This window comes from Herpailurus yagouaroundi, unplaced genomic scaffold, assembly GCF_014898765.1.
Source record: "Herpailurus yagouaroundi ecotype Mexico unplaced genomic scaffold, PumYag 159, whole genome shotgun sequence".
Lineage (NCBI taxonomy): Eukaryota > Metazoa > Chordata > Mammalia > Carnivora > Felidae > Herpailurus > Herpailurus yagouaroundi.
In genome coordinates this window covers 44,836,991-44,859,966 of record NW_024412400.1, presented here as the reverse complement: position 1 = coordinate 44,859,966, position 22,976 = coordinate 44,836,991, and the positions used below count along the sequence as shown (strand labels likewise).

Sequence of the window (22,976 nt, the reverse complement as noted above, 5' to 3'; positions counted from 1 at the left end):
ATAATATTCTAGAAATGATATCTCAGAAAAAAGCTTCAGAGTAGAATAAATAACTCAATTTCAATATACTTCAAGTTATTTTATTTTCTCACCTTTACTATTTAAATTTATTGAATTATAACATGCATACTAAGAGCACAAATCACAACTGTACAGCTTGATGAATTCTCACAAAGTGACCAGATCAGTGCTATCAGCACACTGTATCATTAACTTCTGAGGTGATAAATGGCTAAGATTGAAGTATTAAAACCATCAATAACCAGCACAAAGAGGCAAAGTAGTAAAGCAGTAAGTGTAACTAAATCAGGTGGGAGCACACCTGCAAAAATAAAACAATTTGGCACACATTTTAGACCACACAGGTATTCTGTATCATCAGAACATGAGAAGATACAATGGTCTCAAACTGATACGTTCCTGACGTGGGGATTCTCCTACTGTGCTTCTCAACCCCCATCCCCCACCCCTTCCCTTGCGGTAGGGGATTTCAGCAGTAAAAATACAAAACTTCAGAATCAATTAGATTGCTTAGCAACACTTTTGTCTTCTTTCGTGAGCTACAGCTGTGTCCACAAATCGTGCCCTTATGCGTTAACCTTAAATTTGAAAATCAACTTTTCAACGTCTTAAATGAGCTTTCTTCTTTGCCTCGATTGGCAGATCGTTTTTGTTCACCTGAAATTAAAATTATTATAAGACGTCTCCTAATTCCTCGTTCAGTCAAAGCACCCAGAGGTTACTAAAGAGATGAGAGAATCACTGGGACTCTACCTTGTAAACACAACCTATTCTTAGATCTGGGTGCTGCAATTATTTTACCCTTGGATAGCAAAAATATTACCATATTCATCCAGGGAACCCTTTCTTAGAGTTTTTAAATTCTATTTTCAGCGATTTCTTTGACCCAGCAATAACTTTCCCAGTTAACCAATAGTTTACATAGGTCGCTACTAGTTCGGAATTTACGAGCAATTTACCCACAAGTGATTAGCAGCCTTAAGGGAGTTCTTACTGTCAAAGAATCCACAGAATGTGAGGCCCTGGTACCCCCAAAGCGGCAACAATGAAAGACTGGCAAAGCTCAGAAATGTTCGTGAAAGCCACAAACGGCAGCTCAGATTTCAGGTTGCCGGGGCGCGCCCGCGCGGCTGCCAGTATGGCCAAAGGGCAGGGGGCTCCAAGGAAGAGGATCCTATTGAGGACGCCCGAGACGAGCGTGGGCGACCTTGCCACTGCCACCCCCAACACGAACAGGAGTAAACACTCCACATCCCATCACCAGGGCAACTCCGCAATCCAACACCGAGCTCAAAATTCCGCATCCCCAGCCACCGGACAGAGAAGACAGGCGCATCGTGGCCCAGCAGCGGGAACTGGAGGCGTCCCAGACGCCCCTGTCCCTAAGGTGCCGAACGCGACGGAGAAGCCGCCCTCTCCGTGGGCCTACGGCATCACCGCCAGCGACCCCACAGCATCCCGACCTCACCGCCGCACGTGGCGGCCGTGATTGTCCCGGAGCGGTATCCCTCCGCGCCCCCGCCTCAGCCTCCCCCTCCCTTCCCGGGACCCTTCGAGTCGGGGCGCCGCGGAAGGATCGCACGCACGAGCGCGCGCACGCCCGCCCCGCCGTGGCCGCGGAGGACTGAAAGGTGCCGCGGTGAGGAGCAGCGGCCGCGGACATCGTCGTCGCCTGCACTGCCGCTCCGCAGCCTCCCGCCGCTGGTTAGTCAGCCCCGCGGCTGCGGGCGGCCGGGCAGGCAGGCAGGCCGGGCGCGCTCCGCGGCTTGTCCCTCACCGTCGTCCCCGCGTCCTCCCTCCGCAGCTCCTCGGGGAGGGGGGCGGTCGGTGCCTGCGCAGAGCCGCCTCCTCCCCGCCCCCGCCCCGCCTCCCCCCGCGCCGCCGCCGCCGCCCGCTGCCGCCGCCGCTGCGCCTGCTGCTCCTCGCCGTCCCCGCTGCAGTGCGAAGGGCTCGAAGATGGCCGGTTGGCAGAGCTACGTGGATAACCTGATGTGCGATGGCTGCTGCCAGGAGGCCGCCATTGTCGGCTACTGCGACGCCAAATACGTCTGGGCAGCCACGGCCGGGGGCGTCTTCCAGAGCATTACGGTGAGGACCGGTGGCGGTCCGGGTTCCCGTTCCCATTCCCGGACCCGAGCGGGGCCGGCCGGCTGTGGGGCCACGGACGGCCGCGCCGGCAGGTGTGGTGGGCGGCCGGCGCCGAGGATGCGGCTGCCGGGCGGGCGGGGAGGCCGAGGCCCGGGGACGCCCCCTCTCCCGGGGCTGCGCTGACCGGCGGGGGCGGCGGCCTGGCTTCCCGGCTCCCGGGCTCTCTGACTGCTTAGGCGCCCCCTGCGTTCCCAGTGCCTGTCCGTGAAGCTGGGGGAGGGGGCGCGCACCGGTTAGGGCGGGGGGGGGGGGGGGGGCTTTTTCCCCCTCGGGCGGCGCTCTTTGGTCCCTTGCAAGCCCTGAGGTTTGGTTTGCACGTTCCGGGGTGGAAGCGGGGGCTGGAGGTGCGGGCCGGAGCGCGCGGGGCCCGGGCGGGGGTCCTCCGGCAGCCGGGCTGCCCCTTGCTCCGCGGACAGCGCGCCGCCCGCGCCGCGGGCTGTGGGAGGCGGCGGCTGCCCGGCCCTCGGGATCCTCGCAGCGACTTTGCGTAGGTTTGCCGGTGTCCAGGCCTCTGGGGCTTGAGAGAAATGTACGCCGACAACGTAGGTGGATTCGTGAATCTCGACTTCAGCTCTGGTTCCATGGGATTTTTTTTTTTTTTAATTCTCCAAGATGGCGAACTGCCATTGATTTCTCTCCTCCTCCTATGGAGATTCATTGATACACCGTTATCCCCAATTACGCAACATAGCTCTAAAAAGGGGGGGGGGGGGCTTTATGGGGCTTTCAATAATCTGTGAAGGCCGAGGGGACACTTCACTCTCCAAGTCCCTCCCTCTTTAGTGAAGGTAGTAAAGGAACTAATGCAGATTATGCTTCACAGTGCCTGGTTTTCTTGTGACTTGATGGCTTTGACTTGGTTGCCACATGTTTGGGAAATGTTACTAAACCTCCAGTGCTGCTTTATTGTTTTGCCTCTTTCCGCACAAGGGCCTTTTTTAAAATTGTGATGGTTGTGACAAATACAGGGGTATTCCCTTAATTTCTTGGCTCCACGCTCCCCTCCCCTCAAACGCCAAAATTGAGGCTCCCTATTATGGGTGCTGCTAATTATTCTGTACTACTTAACATGGTTCAAGATCTGGGTAGAACTCCGTCCTTGATGCTAATACTTTAAGGTCTCCTATAACCGCAGTGGACCACAGTTCTCATGGAGAATTGCCATCTGTCTGGTGATCAACTTTTTTTCTGCAGTCCTCTTGTCTTTGTGTGCGAGTTCCCGCTGCCTGGCTGGGAAGATTGCGGGAGTGTGCTTGGAAATGGCTGGGGCCTGCTATGACTCTGCAGTTCTGATGGGGGCGACGCCTTCCTTCTTATTCATGGAATGTTAGCATGCACGTTTTCTCCTTTCCGGTTCTGGTGGCTACCTCAGTTTCTTTCCCAGTCTCCCTCCATTTTCTCTCTCTTTTTTAAAACCATTACCTACTGCAGTGCTACCAGCAAAATCCTCTTTGCATTTGCCCAGCAAGAAAACTGATTACTGAGGTGGGAGGGGAAGGGAAGTTGCAGAGGAAAAGGAGAGTGGTTAGAAAAATAAAGAGGGAAATATGAATTTGTCAATGCGCTGAGGTCCAAGGTTTGAAGTTCATACTATGGGGGGCGGGGGCGGGGAGCGGGGATATTTCAAGTCATTTAAAGCAGAGTAGGAAGGTCTGTTACGCTTGGGCATTTTTTCAAGAGGCTTCCAAGCAACTTTTAAGTTTGATGCAGCATAACTGTAATGTGACTGAATATGATTGACAGGCAGTTGTTAAAAGTTTATAGGTGAATTTTTACCATTACATAACTATTTTAGGTACCATCTGACTTTGAAACAGTTTATAAATCTCAAGTTTACAGTTTATCTGGTGTCAGCTGCCAGTTACATAGATTCTCTTTGCATCAACTGGTCTTTAGTTGGTATGCTGTTAACTGTGAAATTTAACTGTTACAAAACATGTAGTCCTATAGGATTAAGTAATTCTTTAGAAAAGACAAACTTGATTTTACATTAGTGAGATGTGACTGTCTTGTAGTATAGTAGTAGTACAATCTTGGCAAAGTTTTTCCACCAAATGGAGGCCTAAAAGGAATTGATTACAATTTCATGTTTTTTTTCTTTTCTTTCTTTTTTTTTTTTTTTCTTTTTTCCCATTGGCGGGGGCAGCCAGTAGAAATAGATATGATTGTAGGAAAAGACCGGGAAGGTTTCTTTACCAACGGTTTGACTCTTGGCGCAAAGAAGTGCTCAGTGATCAGAGATAGCCTATACGTCGATGGTGACTGCACAATGGACATCCGGACAAAGAGTCAAGGTGGGGAGCCAACATACAACGTTGCTGTCGGCAGAGCTGGTAGAGGTAAGCACAGTACTCTTTTGGTTAAAATTTGCACGCTACAACTTATTAAGCAGTTTCCTTAACATTTTGAATAAAAGTGTTAGTCCATAATGGCTATTAAGGTGGTTTTTGTGAACTGCCCAGCACTGAAGGGAGGCACTCCCTTGCTTTTAGACTTACCTACTCTACAGCAGCTGCATATACAGCTCAGCCTCTGAGATCCCGACTTTACTCTAAAATAGAATATTCACATCAACTCTTCAGTTTCAGCTTTAGTAAACTGAAAATCCAAATTTGCCTTTTAAACTGCTTCACATGTTGAATGATAATCTTACGGCACATCCAGATTGTTAAACTGTTCATATTGTTTGGTTACTTCAGTGCTTTTTAGTCGTTCACCTTTGCATCTCTTTCTTTTCTTGCATTTTAATTATTCACTGCTCAGCATAAAAAAGGAAAAATGAACATTTGCTCATGTTTCTATTTGAAACATTGCTGGGGAAGAGCACAATAATTAGAATGAGGTTTTGTAGTAAGCTGCCTATTTACTAGAATATTTTCAAAGACAGAGCGTGTCTGTGATTTAAATTTGAAAAGTAGGAAATTATATTTCATTTATACACTTGGTCCAGAAGTTCTGGTGCTTCCTGTTTTCAATGTTGCAGAAATTCTTGTTTCACTATGTCTCACTACGTTTTTGGAAAAAACTTCCAAAATTGAGGTTTACTATGACATGGAATTGATTTACAAATACATTTAAATGTATTAACCTGTGTAACCTGTGTAAATTAATTTGTAAATTGTAAATTAAGAGGGCTGTGTAGCCTCAGATAGAATTGGCACAGCTGATTTTAAAACCAAATCTACCATGTGAATGAACTTGAAGCTACTCTGAGTAGCTATTATTTGCCCCAGTGGTTCTACCAACTCCTTGTGATTATCCTAAAGGTTACTCTTGTTTTCGTGTGAGTTGACACTTAAAGTATCTTTCTGTAGGAAAATTAGATAACTGAAGTAGTAGACAAATCTCTAAACATTAATTGACTTCAGATAAATATGTTAAAAAGAAGTATTAACCATGTGACATAAAACCAGAATAAGATTTTTATACTCTACAGCACTACTGACATCTAGTGGTAGCAAGTATAAAATCTGACTTCTGCATGTATTTTGGCGATAGACCTCTGAATTGCATCATAGAAGAACCTGTTGTTGGAAATAGTAAACCTGTTCTAGGATTTTCAACTCAAAAGCAAAGCATAATGAGCATATCAGTAAGCACAAGCCTTAAGTATTTTTTACTTGGTCTTTTCTGAATGGCTTTGAAAATGCTATTTAAAATTTGGTTTTGGTTTTTCTCTGGAAGTAATAGACACATTGAGTCTCAGTGGTAAGACTTAATGGTTTGTATTTAATGAAGCCTGTTAAAGTTGGGGAGAATTTTGTAAATAATCACCTGAGTTTTGTAAGTTTACATTTTGGGGGCCGTTCTGATAATTTGCCATACTAACTAGAAGTTTTTTGCCCTAAAATAGAATATAAATGATCACACATTTTTTTTCTTAGTGTAAAAATATTTTTATAGAGCACTGGAGCTGCACTGATTGGACTTCCAAGATGCAGTTAACAGTGTTTTTAGCGTATTACTAGTTTGAAAGTTCTCCTTTTTGGAGACCTAGATGACTTCAGTGCCTGACAGTTCACGGAAAACTAACTTAATGTTAACTTATTAATCGGGGTTCTGTCTGCTAAAACTTATGTGACTCTCTTGATTAACACTTCTTTTGAAACACTTTTCTTCTTTCTCTTTCAGTCTTGGTCTTTGTAATGGGAAAAGAAGGGGTCCATGGAGGCGGATTGAATAAGAAGGCATACTCAATGGCAAAATACTTGAGAGACTCTGGGTTCTAGCTGCTAGGCAGACTGTTAAGTATTAGGGTAAAATTGCTCTTAAACTTTCCTAGCTGTAAGCTTGAGTCTTAATTCTGGAAATTTTATTAGCAATGCAGGGTGATGGGGTATGAACCTGTGTCTCCTTTGTATCCCTCTGTTGGTGGGGAAAGGTGTCTTTCTTTCTGCCCTCCCCCCCCTTAAATAATTCTGTTCACTTTTGTTTTGTTTCCCTGTGTACTCCAGCATTGGTTATAGTCATGGGAAAGGAAGGTGTCCACGGAGGCACACTTAACAAGAAAGCATATGAACTCGCTTTATACCTGAGGAGGTCTGATGTGTAAGCAGCCTCTCCCCATCTACCTAGCAACTGTCTTCATCACCACCCCAATTATGGTCACAGTGCTACCAGACTGTAGATGGTAGCTAATTTTTCTTTACCTATTTTCTAATGTCGCGATTCCTGTTTACCCAATGGATCATTTGTATGTTAACCACTGTATGTAACCAACCCTTATCTGGCAACATAATTGCAGCACAATAATGATTTGCATGATACCTTGAAATTCGGGGGGAGGGGGCATGCCAAGTTGGGCATCACTTTGTCTTAGCAATTAATGGGATATTGATAACTAAAATAAGTTAATATTAAGCAAGGTGCCGGTTGTACAATCTCTAATTTGATCAATGTCTTTTCAGCACTTTGAGCATTTACTTAGCTCATTTAGTCTTCCTTTTGTAGCGCATGGTTGGGAGGAAAAAGTGCATGCATCTTTCCTTCACTCCTCTTTTCCCACCCTTCTCCCTTTGCACATAGGTATTTGGTTTGCTTCCATCTTTTATGCATTGCCTGGTTTATTTAACCAAGTAATATCCCTTTTGTTGATGAGCTATTGAAAGCTGCAGTAGTTTGCTTTTAGTATTGTTGTTGCACTTGAGTAGAGACAGACCTTTTGTCTACAAGCTGTATGAAGAGTGCAACTGCAAAACAAGAGCAAAAGGCACTTCCTCCCACGACCTTACAGTAACCATACAGATCGAATCCCCAGGGACATTCCATCATTGCAATAGCTCAGATTTTTGTTCCTTTTTCTTTGCACACCAGCTCTATTCTTTAGTAAAATTGTAAAAGGCTGCCATTATGGACATTAGGTATCCCAACATAACCATCTGGAGTGTGTCCAGTTTGTTCTTCATAGGACCAATTTTTATTTGCAGCTTGAGTTTTTATATGAAGTTGCATTATTGTGGACTTGGCTGTCTTGTGATAAATTTTTTTCATATGTGTTCTGTGCCATACTATTGTTAAAATGAACTGTTGCTATTGTGAGATGGATTTTAACTGACCTATTAAAGGTTTCTTTCGAATGGCACTACTTTAGGGACATTCTAGTATTTGCTTCTATTGTTTGGGCCTTGTGGATAATGTACAGATTTAAAAACAAATCTTGTTGCTGATTTGTCCATTTCTTTCCCTGCACTTTGTTACATCTGGGATACAGTCTAACTCATCTGATTTAATATGCATTTAAAAAAATGCCATAACTATTAAACACCTTGTTTACAGACAGATGAAATAAATTTATTCCAACCAAATATTCTAGACTCCTGTTGTTTATGTAAATTGTTGTCTTATTGTTACAGTTGATTTTTGACACATTGGAATATACAGAATAGGCCAGGCTCTGTTACAAGCATAAAGTCTTAAAATTGAGCTTATGGCCTAAGCATTCCATATCCTGTACTATTTATTATAGATAAAATGAGTGCCTGGGAATTTCTTCTTAATGGGCTTTTATCTGTTTTTTTTTGTTTTGTTTTTAAAGGCTTTTAGCCATCTTTGGGTTTGTGAGAGGAAAATTGACTTGCCTACTAGAAATTAAATATTTTTTTTCTTGTTGCTGGTCTCTAGATGTGAAATCTAGTGAGCAATAAGGAGCCCAGTGCCAAGAAGGGTTTCTGCATTGTGGATTCTTCTGTGTTGAACTGTCATGTGACTTATTTAGCTTTGAAAGCTCTATTGGCATTGCTGAAGTCAAGCAGCTGGGACTCCCATAAGACAAGACCTTCCTTAGGCAGCATGTAAGATAATTGGGATATTCCTGCAGTGTCTGGCTTTGGAGTGACCTGTTAACTATGACTACGTTAATGGTCATGTTTAATTTTATAGGTCATAAGGTCCCTGGGATGTATTCAAGTTTTAGCAAATGTTTAATACCGGTTATGAACTGTCAAGCTCAGAGCAGGAATGCTCAAAAGTTGGGGGGGTCTAAGGAAAACTGGGGAGCTGGTTGTAATGCAGATTCTGGGCTCTGGAAGTCCCTTTAGAAATAATTGCCAGGTCAGTCTGATTGATTTTAAGTGGTCTGTATGCTACCCTTTGAGAAATGGGTTAGGTAATGGGAATTTCTGCGTTACTTAAAATATACTGTTCATAATTAAAAATTCTTTTGATAGAGTTGGGCATTAGTTCTGAATTAGTATATACAGGGAAATAAAAGTATGGAAGATAAGGAGTTTGGGGCTACTTTGGTAGTTGGGCATGTCTTGAAATTGAAAATAAAAAACTTCAATTTCTTCACCTGTTAAGATCCCAGTTATGAACAAAAGATGGGTCAAAAGAAAATTGGGTGGTTGGGTTGTGATGATTTGATATTTTACAGTAATAATATACTATAAAAGTAATAACACTGTAAAGAACTGTTAGGGTAACTATTTAGAAAGCAGTGACCAAAACTGTGAAACCCTTAATGAACCTATAAGTAGGTTGAAGGGATGTGTGTGTTGGTGTTGGCAGGGGAGTAGAAAATGAGAGAGGGCAACTGTATCGCTAAAATAGTAAATGATGAAACTCGCCATTGGCCCCTACCCACAAAAAACACGAAAATGTATACATGTATCTTTATACTTCTAGGAACTTAGCCTAAGAAAATGGGGCTATACAAATTTATGTACCAGAATGCCCATCACACCAAATTACTTAAAATAACTAAACTTGGAAAACTGCAAGATTTAACTTTCAGAGTGATGGGTTGAATAAATTATTCTATGTCCAGAGAATAAAAGTCAGTCATTGAATAACATGAGAAAATGCTCACCGATAAATGTTCAATAATGAGGTAATAAACATGTTGCATACAGTGTAAACACATACAGTGTATAATGTATACATGTATTTTACATAGGTATTTCTGAAGGCAAAATACCAAGATAAATTCATCTCTGGGGTAAGTTTCCATGTAACTATACTTTCATACAATCAGAAAAGTTTTAAATTAGGAAAGTATTTTTTAATAGAAATTAGATTTAATTTTATTTAATGTCTTATTTAAAAAGCTGTATAGTTCCACCAAGAAGAAATGAGAAATTTCAATGAATATTAAGAAAACTAGTAACAATCCTAGATAGTTGTTAATTGACACTTTATAATTTTTTTTTTTTGACCACTAAAAGTAACAGTTGGAGATTTTAAAAAGGAGGGCAATTTTTCCTCAGAAAAACTCCCAAGACTTAAGTTTAAAGGAACCAAGTCTTGGATCTGTAGTTTAAGGACTGAAGGGATACAACATTTAATAGCACACGTTATAGTCACTTTTAACTTTCCCTTTTAAAAAACGGTTTTAGGTATATTTTTATTATTTACCTTAAAAATTATAAAATCTATTTTGTATTCATGTGGCAGATACTGAGTGCAGTGTTCTGTCTTCATACCCTACCTTAGGTTCAACGAAATTGTACAAATGACCAAACAGGTTTGGAAAGGTCAGCACTGTGCACGTACATCAAATTCCAAAGCTCTGCTTCACTACTATAGTAAACCGACGATCTGTTTCTCAGGCCTGTGTGTATGTAAAAGGAGGTTGGGGGTGAGATGACCTGGTGTCGGTGGATACCGAATTCAGCCTTTTATTTTCCTATGTGGAAATGACTATTTTTTAAATTATTTTTTCAAAAAGAAGTTCTGAAAGTAAAATTTCCCCAGTTGTGTTACATTTCTTTTAAACTTAATTTTTTTTCACATTAGACTCCTATACATTGTATCCTTAGTATTTTCTGATACGTTTTGTTGACTAAAAATTTTTCATGTCAATATAGCTTGATCCAGATATTTATTATTTCAAGGCTGTATAGAAGTCTACTGTAAGGATGTACCATAATTACAATAATGTACCATAATGTACACTATTATTGGAATGAATTTTGGCGGCAGTTTTAACTTTTGGGGGGGGGTCCCCAATTGGTTGTGAGCAGTTACCTTGTATAGAATTCTAAGGTGGTGGTTTTATCTGACCTAAATTACCTTAATTATTATGCCTTTGTAGCACTGTGCATATAAATAAGGCTAATGTGGGTAATATTACAGTAGAACAAATATTTGCCATTTCTTAAAGTGGAAAACGTGTTTATTAACATTCAAACTCCCTTCATACAAGGCCATATAAAAATTCTTAGCATTTTGATTATACATAAGTCTATATTTTCTACATAGTTACAGTGATGTATAATATAATTTAGCTTTTCATAATACATTATTTAAATACATCATTAGTTCTGTTAAACATAAGCAATTATTTTCAAATCCAATACTTGAACATTTTCCTCTGTACATAGTTTAGCAGGGCTAATTAGCATAAGATGCTCTTTGTTAAGAGGTATGATCTGTATTATCAGAGTATTAACAGTTGCTGAAGTTTGGTATTTTTATACAGCATTTTCTTTTTTGATCATAACACAAAACCCTTAAGGATACTGAAATTCAGTAAGTCAAGTCCAGAGACATGTTACTTTAGCTGATGAATCAAATTCATACATAACACTATAGTATTTAAAACCTTGGCGGGGGGAAAAAAACAAACCTATGAAATCTGCACTAGTACAGACCATTCCTGTCAGGATAAGACTACTTGGGAATAGAAAGAAAAAAAGACAGCATTGAGTTTCTTTGTGGCGCTGATAGAAGGAAAAATACTAAATTGTTACCCCTATGAGTGATGGTAATTTGGGAAAATACAAAAACAAATATATTCCAACTCAACAACTCTAGGTAAACTTTATGCAAATGGAAGTTGCTTATTAGCTCATGCTAGGTGGCCACAGCATTGACCTTGTGTGTAAAACACGAAACATTTGCATACTGTGATCTAGGTCTTAACCGCAAGCTATACGGAGGATTTTTTTTTTTTTTTTTAATGTTTTGGCTATAGTTCATTCCAAAAGAAGAGTTGATTTGATGCTTGAGTTACGGCACCAGTCTATTACTAGTTATCAGTGAAATGAAGTATACTCCTGCAGATAAATACCAGATCAAAAAAACCTTCAGTAATCTGATAGAATACTGAAAAATAAGTTATTTCTACAGGAATCTCTGAAGGGAGCAAAAAAATTATATACCTAAATAAACATTTATTAGGAAATAACCCAATCACCCTCTGAAGGTCAAACAGTATTTGCTATGTTGTAATCTCGTTCACCATTAGGCTGCAGCTGGACTACAACACTATGTGCATTAATTTCGTTTTCTGCATCACTGCTGTCGGTATCTTCGTTGTCATCCTCTTCATAGTCTGAAGATTCTGTCATGTTCTGATGTGAGCGGGATTCCGACAAGGCCCCAAATGACTGGGTGCTGACAGATGCCAAAGGTCTAAGTAAAGGGGTACGTTCTGACACTTCATTTTCTTCTTGACTACTGTCTGTGTCAGAGTCTGAGTCGCCTTGAGAAGGAACAACTTTTTGCTTGCAGACTGGACAGGTTTTTTTGGTTTTAGTTAGCCAGGGGTCTACACACTTGCAGTGATAAGCTGTTAAAGCAAAATACACATCTTTTAGATAGTATATTGTGGTTGAGAACATTACATTTTTAATTTCTTGCCATGTTTATTCACGTTCTTCTGATCTATAAGTATCATGTATGGACAAGAAAAGTTTGTGAATTTTTATAAATCTACCTCCATCCTTTAATGACACCACTAATTACTAAAAGACTTGGCCTATAGTGTACCAATAACTCTTTTGTCTCCTCCTCTAATACTGAGCCTAAATACAAATTACGTGTAAACTCAAAGCAGTATGTAATTATTCATACCATGGGAACAAGGAAGGATTCTGAGCTTGTCGCCATCTTCATATTCATCCAAACAAATGGCACATACATCATATTCATCTCCTATGACAGACAGTAGTAAATAAAATTAATGAAAAGAGGTAGAGAACTTTCAAATTCTTAAAGTGAGGTCTTCCTCAGTTATTTTAAATGTCTTTTGATTGACCTTTTGATCTGTAAATGATACCTTTGTCTTGTTTCCTGTCAGATCAGGGAGCTGCTTTAAGTTCAGGAACCTGAAGTTTTAATTTAAATAATTAACCTTTTACCTAAAATAAGAAATTAAAAATGGATGTCAAGTTTGTTTACCTTAACTTTGGAAAAGATTATTTTTAAAAGAATCATCATTGTAGTGTTTCACAGGACTATTCAAATGCGGGTTTTGAAATACACAAAGACAACAAAATTTTACTCTTTAGATTTCTTAAAGTCTGGGTAATTTTTAAAGTAAAAATGGAAACAGAACATACTCAAGTGTTTTTTTTTAATATGTTAGTGGAAAAACATTTGGAATGAGACACTAAGCTTCAAATCTCCTTTCCAAGATTTACTAGCTTTGTGATGCTTGGCAGATTAGTCTTTGATATCCAGTTCTTTTATCTGTAAAGAGATTCTGTCTACCTTGCAGGTTTGTGAGTGAGCAAAAGGCCAGGCACATAGGTATTCACTAAATGGTGTTTATTAATACTGCTGCCCTTTTAATTTCTTATTTGAAGTTACTACCTTTAGAAATCACGAAGGTTTATTAATAGCTCTTTTTGGAATTCATGTGTACTTGATTTTAAAGAAATTAGCAGTCTTACATACAGCAGCTTTTGAAGTTGAGTCAGTAGTGGCAGTGACCCCTGTGACTGTTTTCAATTCGGTGTTTTCCATTAAGTGTATACGATAGGTACAAACTTAAAAATCCCAGGGAACAAAAGATAGATTCATCTGCCTTCACCTTGGAAGGCAGATCAGAAATAAAGCCATTGTCTGGATAGTCTGGATGAACATGACCCATAAAGGGAATGATAGTTCGATCAATCCCTTTAACATCCTTTAGTCATTTAAAATTGTACATTCAGGAGGAGTCCTAAAAAGAAAGCTTTAATAACACTATTTTTTGTTCAGTGTTTTGAACTTGGTTACCACAGAATCAAGTATCAAATGCATTTTATAACAAATACAAGCTTCTGTGTTAAAACTTTGTGGAATTCGGTGAGACCGATTATATGCATCTCAAACTATTAAAACTATTAAGCTCAAAGATCAAACTATTAAAAGAGTAAAGGACTCCACTATTTCTGTAATTATACATTTGATCCATTTACATGGAGGATGGTTTTAATAAGCAATTCAGTCATCACTGATTTCTCATATCAAACTTTAAATTTTAGTGCCCATCAAACGGTTCTAGTTACCATTAGAGGAGGTAATCTGGTGGATAAAGTCCTCAGTCTTCTTCAGAGGGACGATTCTGAAGCACATGGCTCCTCAGAGGGACTCTGGGGGATGGAGACCCTGCCGTCCACAGAGGTAACTAGCTCAGTAAGACCCACTTCATTTATCATTTCCTCACTCTTCCCCACTCCCTCACTCTTGCTTCCTGAGGTTATTTCCCCAAGAAATCCCCTGCATCTTACTCCTTGTCTCAGGTTTTGCTCTCGGAAATTCACACCATTACAACAGTTTTAAACATTGGATTTTTAGTAACAATTTTATGTATATTCTGTCTTTGTGTATTTAATATCCTATTACCTTTTGCTGAAGATCTAATAAATTCCTGTTGGATCTTCAGCAAAAAGTAATAGGATATTCTGCTTGTACTTTATTATCATATGTGAGTCCTCAGATACTTCTTTTTTAAAAATAAAGACAACAAGGGCAAAAGTTGTGTAACACATGGCCTAAAATCTAAAGGAAACTCTGCTATCTAGAAAAGTATCATTGGAAACATCTATTCCAGAAGCTAAACTACAGGGTTAAAAATATCAGAGGTTAAGTTCTAATATTTATTTATTTATTTATAAGGCCATCATTGTATCTGGAAGAATTATTTGTGCCAAACCTACTGATTTTGTAGAATTGTACTGACATTTAATTGACCATCTCCTTGCTATTATAAACTAAGGAATAACTTCCTATAGCCAATACCTCTTATAAATGACTTTTAAGATGTGATTTGTGTTATTTAATTCACTGTGTTACGGAGATGGAACCAATGATTTAGTATTTATTCTGAAGTGAAACACCTCACAATTTGTTTCCTTATAAAATGCCACACATTTTTCAGAAAATGATACAGTTAATATAACTGAACAGGAATGGACTGGTCCAGAGCTGTGCCCCAAGGCTCTAAGCCTCATTTTCTTAAGATAGGGAGGTTATCCTGCATTAGCCAGGTGGGCCCAGCGTAATTACAGAGGTCCATAAAAGTGCAAGAGGGAGGCAGAAAAGTTCACAGTCAGGAGGATGTGACCGGATGAATGGTCAGGGAGATGCTATGTTACTGGCTTTGGAAGATGGAGGGGGAGATTAAGTCACTAAGTTTATGGTACTTTGTTACCACAGCAATAGGAAATTAATACAGGCAGTATTGGAGTTAGCCCTAAATATACGGACTTGATACTTCAGAGTCACTTAGCTTTCCTATCAGTCCTCTGAATTGTTCCAGGAGATGGAATTATAAGATGATGATGGGTCAAGACTCAACAGTATAGTTTGTGATGGTGCACCAGACTGGAGCACAGTGCTCTGTAGAGAACTAACCCCCCTGGCCTTGGACTTGTGATGAAATGGTAAAGCACACGTGAGAATGCTGGGGGTTTTCATCATAAAAATTTTATTTATTAGCTCTGTAACCTAGTGCAAGATACATCTCCATGTTTCAGTATTCTCAAAACAAAAATATTAACATACCTGTGTCTTAGGATTGTGGATTAAAAGAACTAACACAAGAATATTTTACATAGTGTTTGGTACAAATCGCCCCCTGATAAAACTGGCTGGATAGGAATACTACTCATGACCTGGTGTACTGGGAGGAGGCTGCTCTCTAATAGCACCGTGTGCTTCTGTCACACCAGATGAGCTGTGTGCCTAAAGAGAGGTATGAGCAGTGGTCATTGAATCTGTTGTATCACATAGGGTAATTATGTAATTTAATGAAATATTCAGCAGTTCTTGAACTGTGAGTATAAAAGACTGGTATAATAAAAGCTGTTGCTCCTCCACCCCCTCACCAGCCAAAATGAGATTATATGAAGTATGGGTGAGAAATGTAAGAGATTGGACAAATTTATGTATTGATAAAAAGAATGAAAGCAGAATCCAATTTTGCCCCATTTTAAAATGTCTGAAACTAAAAATGGTAGGAAATGCATCATGTACCATGACAACCTAGAAATCCAGTCAGTGGACTCCTACTCAAGACCGTGGCCCAACAGCAAATAACTGTTCAGTGGCTTTATCTGTAACTTAAAGTTAAATTTGAGGCATTTATTTGTATGGTTTATAACTTTAGCAGGTTTTTAAAAAATAACCAATTTGTCCTCGGTACTGGTAGCATAAAAGGGTTTTACAAGTGGTAATAAATGTTTGTTTTGTTACTGTCTGCACCATGCTATAAAATTTTGCTTAGTGTAAACCACTGGTTTTTAACTGGATAGGATTCTTCCCCCCAGGGACATTTGGTGACATCTGTAGACATTTATGGTTTTCACAACAGGGAGATGGTGCTGCTGGCATCTAGCAGGCCAGGGATGCTGCTTAAACATCCCACAATGCTCTGGACAGCCCCTCACAGAAAGGCTTATCCCATATAAATGCCAGTAGCACAGAAGTTGAGAAACCCTGATAGAAAGCCTCTCCAGGTTTTGTCAAATGACAGCGACTTTGCTATAATTCGTTAGTGGATAGATGTTAAGTTACAGGAGGGATGAGATTCATGTCTGTTATTTGAAACAGTACGGAAACCTTTCTGTCTAGAATGTTTCTGGCATTATTATTACTTGAATAATGTTTTAGAAAAATTGCATGAATGCTCTTTTAAAGTCCCATCAGTCTGGAAATGTTCTATAAATAGACAGAACTTTGCTTTTCCTCCTGTAAATCTGTTCTTCCTTGTTTCTCTCCAAAACCTTGGATCATCAAATACAGCAAAGGCAATGACCCATCAGAATAGGAATCGCATAGACTTAAAGCAGCCATTGCAGTGGCATGAACTGCTGATCAGGCCTGGCGTGCCCTGAATGTCTCTTTTCCTTAGAGCCTATATTCAATCTGTCACGAAGTCCTGTAAATTTTTATCTGTAAAACATGTCCTGAATCTGTCCCCTTCTCCATTGCCACAATTACTCTGGGCCAATAGCTTGGATTACTAGAAGAGCCTCTAGTCTGCCGCCTGTGGTTTTTCTCTGGCGCGGCCAGCGTGATTTATTTTATTTTATTTTTTATCCTGTCAGTTTTCATTTAGATGGTTCCCCATCTCACTTAGAATAAAATCTGAGCTCCTTATCATGACCTTCATAAAACTGTATATTATCTGACCCCCATCTCTCCCATCTCCTCTCACACCAGCCTTACCACTCCTTCACACATGCTTCAACCACTGGCCTTTCATTCGTGAACAAACTAACACAAAAGTTAAGTGGTGACCTGCATGTAGCCATGTTGTGACAGAAACATTTGGACATAACATTAGATCTAGAAAGAGGAATCCCCATTTCTAGAGATGACTAAAAAATGAGCTAGTTTGAGATTAGCCATAGCACATACAAATTGATGCAAAACTTAATTGTTCAGTTTAATAACAAAATAGACCAAGGCTTAAGTCAACTAGAATATGTTTCCTTAAGTAAACGATACAAGAGTGAACATTTAGGGCTAAACACATACAGGTTTCATGAGAGATAATAACAAAAACATTTTAAATAACTTGCCCAATGTACCATTGGGTTCATGAGCTTCAAAGCAGAAATTACTGTTGTGGTAGAGAAAATACCTTGCCACTTATTCCCTACTTTACCAGTAAAGAAAAAAATGAACGCTCTTTCTAGCAAGTAAACTGAATTTTATCTTCTGTTCTCTTCTCCTCCATACCAGTTCCCAAGAATTCTGAACAACAGAACAGGACAAAATATTTTTAAACCCAGATTTGCTTGAGAATTCTTCCTGATTATTTTTAAGCCCTGGACAAAGGAACTAATATTTTTAAGGTTACAGTAAAGACAGTTAAATGTAGTCATAAAAATTAAGCATGTCTCAGTAGATAGGTTAAAGAAACAAAAAACTATAAAACTGAGTATTGCTCCACTTTTACACATTCTGCTTTAAAATGCCGTATTGCTTTTTTCCAGTCCCTGAAATAATATCCTTTGCTTTTTACACCTATCTTGGAAAATCTCAATGATGAAGCTATAAGGCACAAGTGTCTGGTAACTTAAAGTTTATGTCTTGGGGATCAGGCTCCATCACATACTGACTGCAGGGGAGACAGCTCGCATGGAGACTGCCTCAAATGTTTAGTAGAAGGACTGGATTTTTCATCTGCTCTGAAACATGGTGTGTAGTAACCAGTCTTTTGGTTATAGACTTGGGAGAAATACATTAACCGAATGGGCCAGGAAACCACAATTTCAATTGAAGAGCTATTTTTGAGGGCAATAATGAGTAGTAAAGAGCCAAAAGGAAGTTGGCTGCTTCAGAAGCAAGAAAACAACTAAAACACTATTATGTGTGTTAGAAATGGCTAACTTGATATTTAAATCACTTAAGTGTTGGGGCGCCTGGGTGGCACAGTCGGTTAAGCGTCCGACTTCAGCCAGGTCACGATCTCGCGGTCCGTGAGTTCGAGCCCCGCGTCGGGCTCTGGGCTGATGGCTCGGAGCCTGGAGCCTGTTTCCGATTCTGTGTCTCCCTCTCTCTCTGCCCCTCCCCCGTTCATGCTCTGTCTCTCTCTGTCCCAAAAATAAATAAAAAACATTGAAAAAAAAAAAGAAAAAAAATAAATCACTTAAGTGTTAATCAGCACAAACACTTCTGAAAGAGCTGCCAAGTGAAGGTCAATGAGAAAGCAAGGTGATCACATCCCCAAAGTATGGTCAACTATGAGAGTACTGACTAACCTCACAGATACCGCTAGTGCCACGGCCTCCAGTGTGATTTCTGTGGGTGGGATTCCAGAATATGCCTATGGAAAACTGGCAAATGCCAAATTTGTTTTGTTTGGCAGATATTTCCAAAATATTATAAATTCCCCTACAGTTAGCATTTCTACTACATTCTAAGCCTACAAGAATTCTCAAGACTTGCATGGTTTGGTGCTGTGACTCACTAGAGTGGTGAGTACCCATAGAAGTGTTCTATGTGTTTTCAGTCATCCATAGTTGTATTTACAACTGTGAGAAAATGGCAACGATTGGGATTTTTTTTTTCTTTCTAACATCTATGTGTACTTTGTGAAAACCATTAGCATATGCTAGAACATGCATGACAAATAGTCTTTTTTTTTTTTTTTCCCTTTAAATGTCAAGTCTCGTGGTAACCAAAACATTTTAAAGCAAAAATACAACCAGCTCAAACTTAGGGCTGCTTTCGGAAAGAAACTTCACGTGTAATATTTACAAAGTTACATATTTTTAAGCTGCTTCATGATTTTGGCAATCTTTTTTTTTTTCATCATAAAGGAAATGTTTAATCACTGAATTTTTATAACACTGATATTTATGACTTTTACTTAAGGTTTTGTTTTTATAATAATTGCCACCAAGTGTTGTGTGCCAGGCACTGTGTTATAAGCATTTAACATACTGATTTCCATATTGATTTAAATCTTTTCCCGCCCCACCCCCCCCTTATGAAATATAGGTACTGTCAGTCACATTTACACGTGAAGGAGTATATGGAGAGGTTAAGAAACTTGCACAAGGTCACACAGCCAATAAATGGTGATCCAGAACGCCAGCACAGGTCTGTCAGACTAAAGTCCATCCATGGTCTTAACCATTAGGCCTGTATTGTCTTCCGGCACATCTACTTAGAATTTCACATTTAAATAATCCCCTTTGATTCACAATGTAAAAAGAGCAAGCGTTTAAGAAATACTCTTAACCTGTCACTTAATTAGAAATAAAAATGTTTCCAATTCATAAGCCAGAGCACTTTTTTCCTTCATATTGGCCCATGTGGAAAAGGAGCAAAGATAGTTTATTTCTGTCTCCATGGCTTCATATTTTTACAAACCTTTCTAGGATGCTACAAAAGAGCAGCTATATTCTAAAAGTTCAATTGAAGAACACACATTCTTTATGTGTTCCGATGATGAAATGTGATTGTGCACAGTAAGAAAACAAATGACTCCACTGAAGGAAAGAGCAGGACACTGGCAACTTTGTTTCTGGAAATGTGTTCATGAATTACTTCACTAATTAAGGATAAGAATAAAAAGTGCCTTAGAGGCCATAAATCCATATAACAAGTTTAAAATCCAAATTTAAGCATTGGCCAAATTCCATTTTGAGAGTGATTTTTTTTTTTTCTTTTTTAAATGTTTGTTTATTTTGAGGGACGGGGGAGAGACAGAGGGAGAGGGAGAATCCCAAGCAGGCTCCCCAGTGCAGGGTTTGAGCTCACAAACCTTGAGATAAAACTGACTGAGCTACTCAGGTGCCCCCAAGTGATTTTCTTTTTAAACCTAAGTTTCCCTGTCTTCCCTATCTTACTTGGTTTTAACTTTATTGCATTATGCAGGGTAAACTGGAGTTATACCCAAGATCTTTCTGGATACAGGAGCAAGTATATTAAAATATTTGTCATTATCTTGAAGTTAAAAGGCAAAATTAAAGGGACTTGATAATGATAAATATTGTGCCAGACCTCAAGTACTTACATTAAGTACTAAAGGTATTGTTATTCTTTTTTCATTATTCCTTTTCAGGCCCCTAGAAGATCAAGATTTGTAACACCCTTCCAGAGCCAACATCAACAAACTCAAATTATGTATATCCCTAAGTAGTTGCGTGTTCTAATCCAGTAGTTATTTTTCTTTTCCCTCATATAAAAGAAATTAAACAAAAAACTTGAGCAGCTTCAGGCACCCTTGGAGTTAAAGTGGAGGATGCACTGGGCCTACATTACTTTTCCATATAGCAGAATTACTTCTAGATACTTTTTTTTTTTAACGATTTTTCATTTTTGAGAGATGGAGAGGGACAGAGCATGAATGGGGGAGGGTCAGAAAGAGAGGGAGACAGAATCTTAAGCAGGCTCCAGGCTGTCAGCACAGAGCCTGATGCAGGGCTCGAACCCAGAGACCGTGAGATTGTGACCTGTGCTGAAGTTGGACGCTTAACCGACTGAGCCACCCAGGCACCCCACCTCTAGATACTTTTGCCTATCAACTAGATTGGTCTAATATTTAATTACAACCCTCAGTGCAGCAAAAGTGACTTTAAAAAATCATACATTAAATGTCCTTCTAAAAAGTGCATACAGGAGGTACAGGGAAGATGGCGGCGTAGGAGGACGCTGGGCTCACCGCGCGTCCTGCTGATCACTTAGATTCCACCTACACCTGCCCAAATAACCCAGAAAACCACCAGAGGATTAGCAGAACGGAGTCGCCGGAGCCAAGCGCAGACGAGACGCCCATGGAAGAGGGTAGGAAGGGCGGCGAGGCGGTGCGCGCTCCACAGACTGGCGGGAGGGAGCCGGGGCGGAGGGGCGGCTTGCCGGCCAAGCAGAGCCCCCGAGTCTGGCTTGCAAAAAGCGGAGGGGCCTGATGGACTGTGTTCCGACAGCAAGCGGGACGTAGCGTCTGGGAGGTCATAAGTTAACAGCTCTGCTCAGAAAGCGGGAAGGCTAGAGGACAAAGGGAAGGAGAGCCGCTGAGCCCCCTGACGACAGAGCTCAGTTTGGTGGGGAACAAAGGCGCTCGCCAGCGCCATCTCCCCCGCCCATCCCCCAGCCAAAATCCCAAAGAGAACCAGTTCCTGCCAGGGAACTTGCTCGCTCCGCGCAAACACCCAACTCTGTGCTTCTGCGGAGCCAAACCTCCAGCAGCGGATGTGACTCCCTCCTGCTGCCACAGGGCCCCTCCTGAAGTGGATCACCTAAGGAGAAGCAAGCTAAGCCTGCCCCTCCTGCCCCTGTGCACCTTGCCTACCCACCCCAGCTAAGACGCCAGATCCCCAGCATCACAAGCCTGGCAGTGTGCAAGTAGCCCAAACAGGCCACCCCACCCCACAGTGAATCCCGCCCCTAGGAGAGGGGAAGAGAAGGCACGCACCAGTCTGACTGTGGCCCCAGCGGTGGGCTGGGGGCAGACGTCAGGTCTGACTGCGGCTCCGCCCACCAACTCCAGTTATACACCACAGCACAGGGGAAGTGCCCTGCAGGTCCTCACCACGCCAGGAACTATCCAAAATGACCAAGCGGAAGAACTGCCCTCAGAAGAATCTCCAGGAAATAACAACAGCTAATGAGCTGATCAAAAAGGATTTAAATAATATAACAAAGTGAATTTAGAATAATAGTCATAAAATTAATCGCTGGGCTTGAAAACGGTATAGCTGACAGCAGAGAATCTCTTGCTACAGAGATCAAGGGACTAAGGAACAGTCACGAGGAGCTGAAAAATGCTTTAAACGAAATGCATAACAAAATGGAAACCACCACGGCTCGGATTGAAGAGGCAGAGGAGAGAATAGATGAACTAGAAGATAAAGTTATGGAAAAAGAGGAAGCTGAGAAAAAGAGAGATAAAAAAAAATCCAGGAGTATGAGGGGAAAATTAGAGAACTAAGTGATACACTAAAAAGAAATAATACACGCATAATTGGTATTCCAGAGGAGGAAGAGAGAGGGAAAGGTGCTGAAGGTGTACTTGAAGAAATAATAGCTCAGAACTTCCCTGAAGTGGGGAAGGAAAAAGGCACTGAAATCCAAGAGGCACAGAGAACTCCCTTCAGACGTAACTTGAATCGATCTTCTGCACGACATATCATAGTGAAACTGGCAAAATACAAGGATAAAGAGAAAATTCTGAAAGCAGCAAGGGGTAAACGTGCCCTCACATATAAAGGGAGACCTATAAGACTCGTGACTGATCTCTCTTTTGAAACGTGGCAGGCCAGAAAGAATTGGCACGAGATTTTCAATGTGCTAGACAGAAAAAATATGCAGCCGAGAATCCTTTATCCAGCAAGTCTGTCATTTAGAATAGAAGGAGAGATAAAGGTCTTCCCAAACAAACAAAAACTGAAGGAATTTGTCACCACTAAACCAGCCCTACAAGAGATCCTAAGGGGGACCCTGTGAGACAAAGTACCAGAGACATCACTACAAGCATAAAACATACAGACATCACAATGACTCTAAACCCATATCTTTCTATAATAACACTGAATGTAAATGGATTAAATGCGCCAACCAAAAGACATAGGGTATCAGAATGGATAAAAAAACAAGACCCATCTATTTGCTGTCTACAAGAGACTCATTTTAGACCTGAGGAC

The 22,976-nt window shown here is 40.6% G+C and overlaps 2 protein-coding genes across 10 annotated transcripts in view; one reads left to right on the top strand and one right to left on the bottom strand.

Annotated features, from left to right (window-relative positions):
- Positions 1-1,742: 1,742 nt before the first annotated feature.
- Positions 1,743-22,976, top strand: part of PFN2 (profilin 2) — a 90,669-nt gene continuing 69,435 nt past the window's right edge. Inside the window, exons 1-4 of one of the 4 annotated variants that reach the window (XR_005792138.1) lie at positions 1,743-2,109; positions 4,316-4,508; positions 9,563-9,604; positions 13,860-13,998. Coding sequence is in view for 2 of the 4 variants with exons in the window: in XM_040480469.1 (XP_040336403.1) it covers positions 1,978-2,109; positions 4,316-4,508; positions 6,301-6,398 (423 nt within the window). In the remaining 2 variants the exon portion in view is untranslated. Of the gene's footprint in view, positions 2,110-4,315; positions 4,509-6,300; positions 7,974-9,562; positions 9,605-13,859; positions 13,999-22,976 lie in introns of those variants that run through there. The other 3 variants (XR_005792139.1, XM_040480469.1, XM_040480470.1) reach the window with 3 other exon arrangements.
- Positions 10,759-22,976, bottom strand: part of RNF13 (ring finger protein 13) — a 169,811-nt gene continuing 157,593 nt past the window's right edge. For all 6 annotated transcript variants that reach the window (XM_040480463.1, XM_040480465.1, XM_040480462.1 and 3 more), the window contains 2 exons: positions 12,463-12,543; positions 10,759-12,178 (listed from right to left, as the gene is read on the bottom strand). In XM_040480463.1, the coding sequence (XP_040336397.1) occupies positions 11,814-12,178; positions 12,463-12,543 (446 nt within the window). In that variant the 3' untranslated portion in view covers positions 10,759-11,813. The remainder of the gene's footprint in view (positions 12,179-12,462; positions 12,544-22,976) is intronic.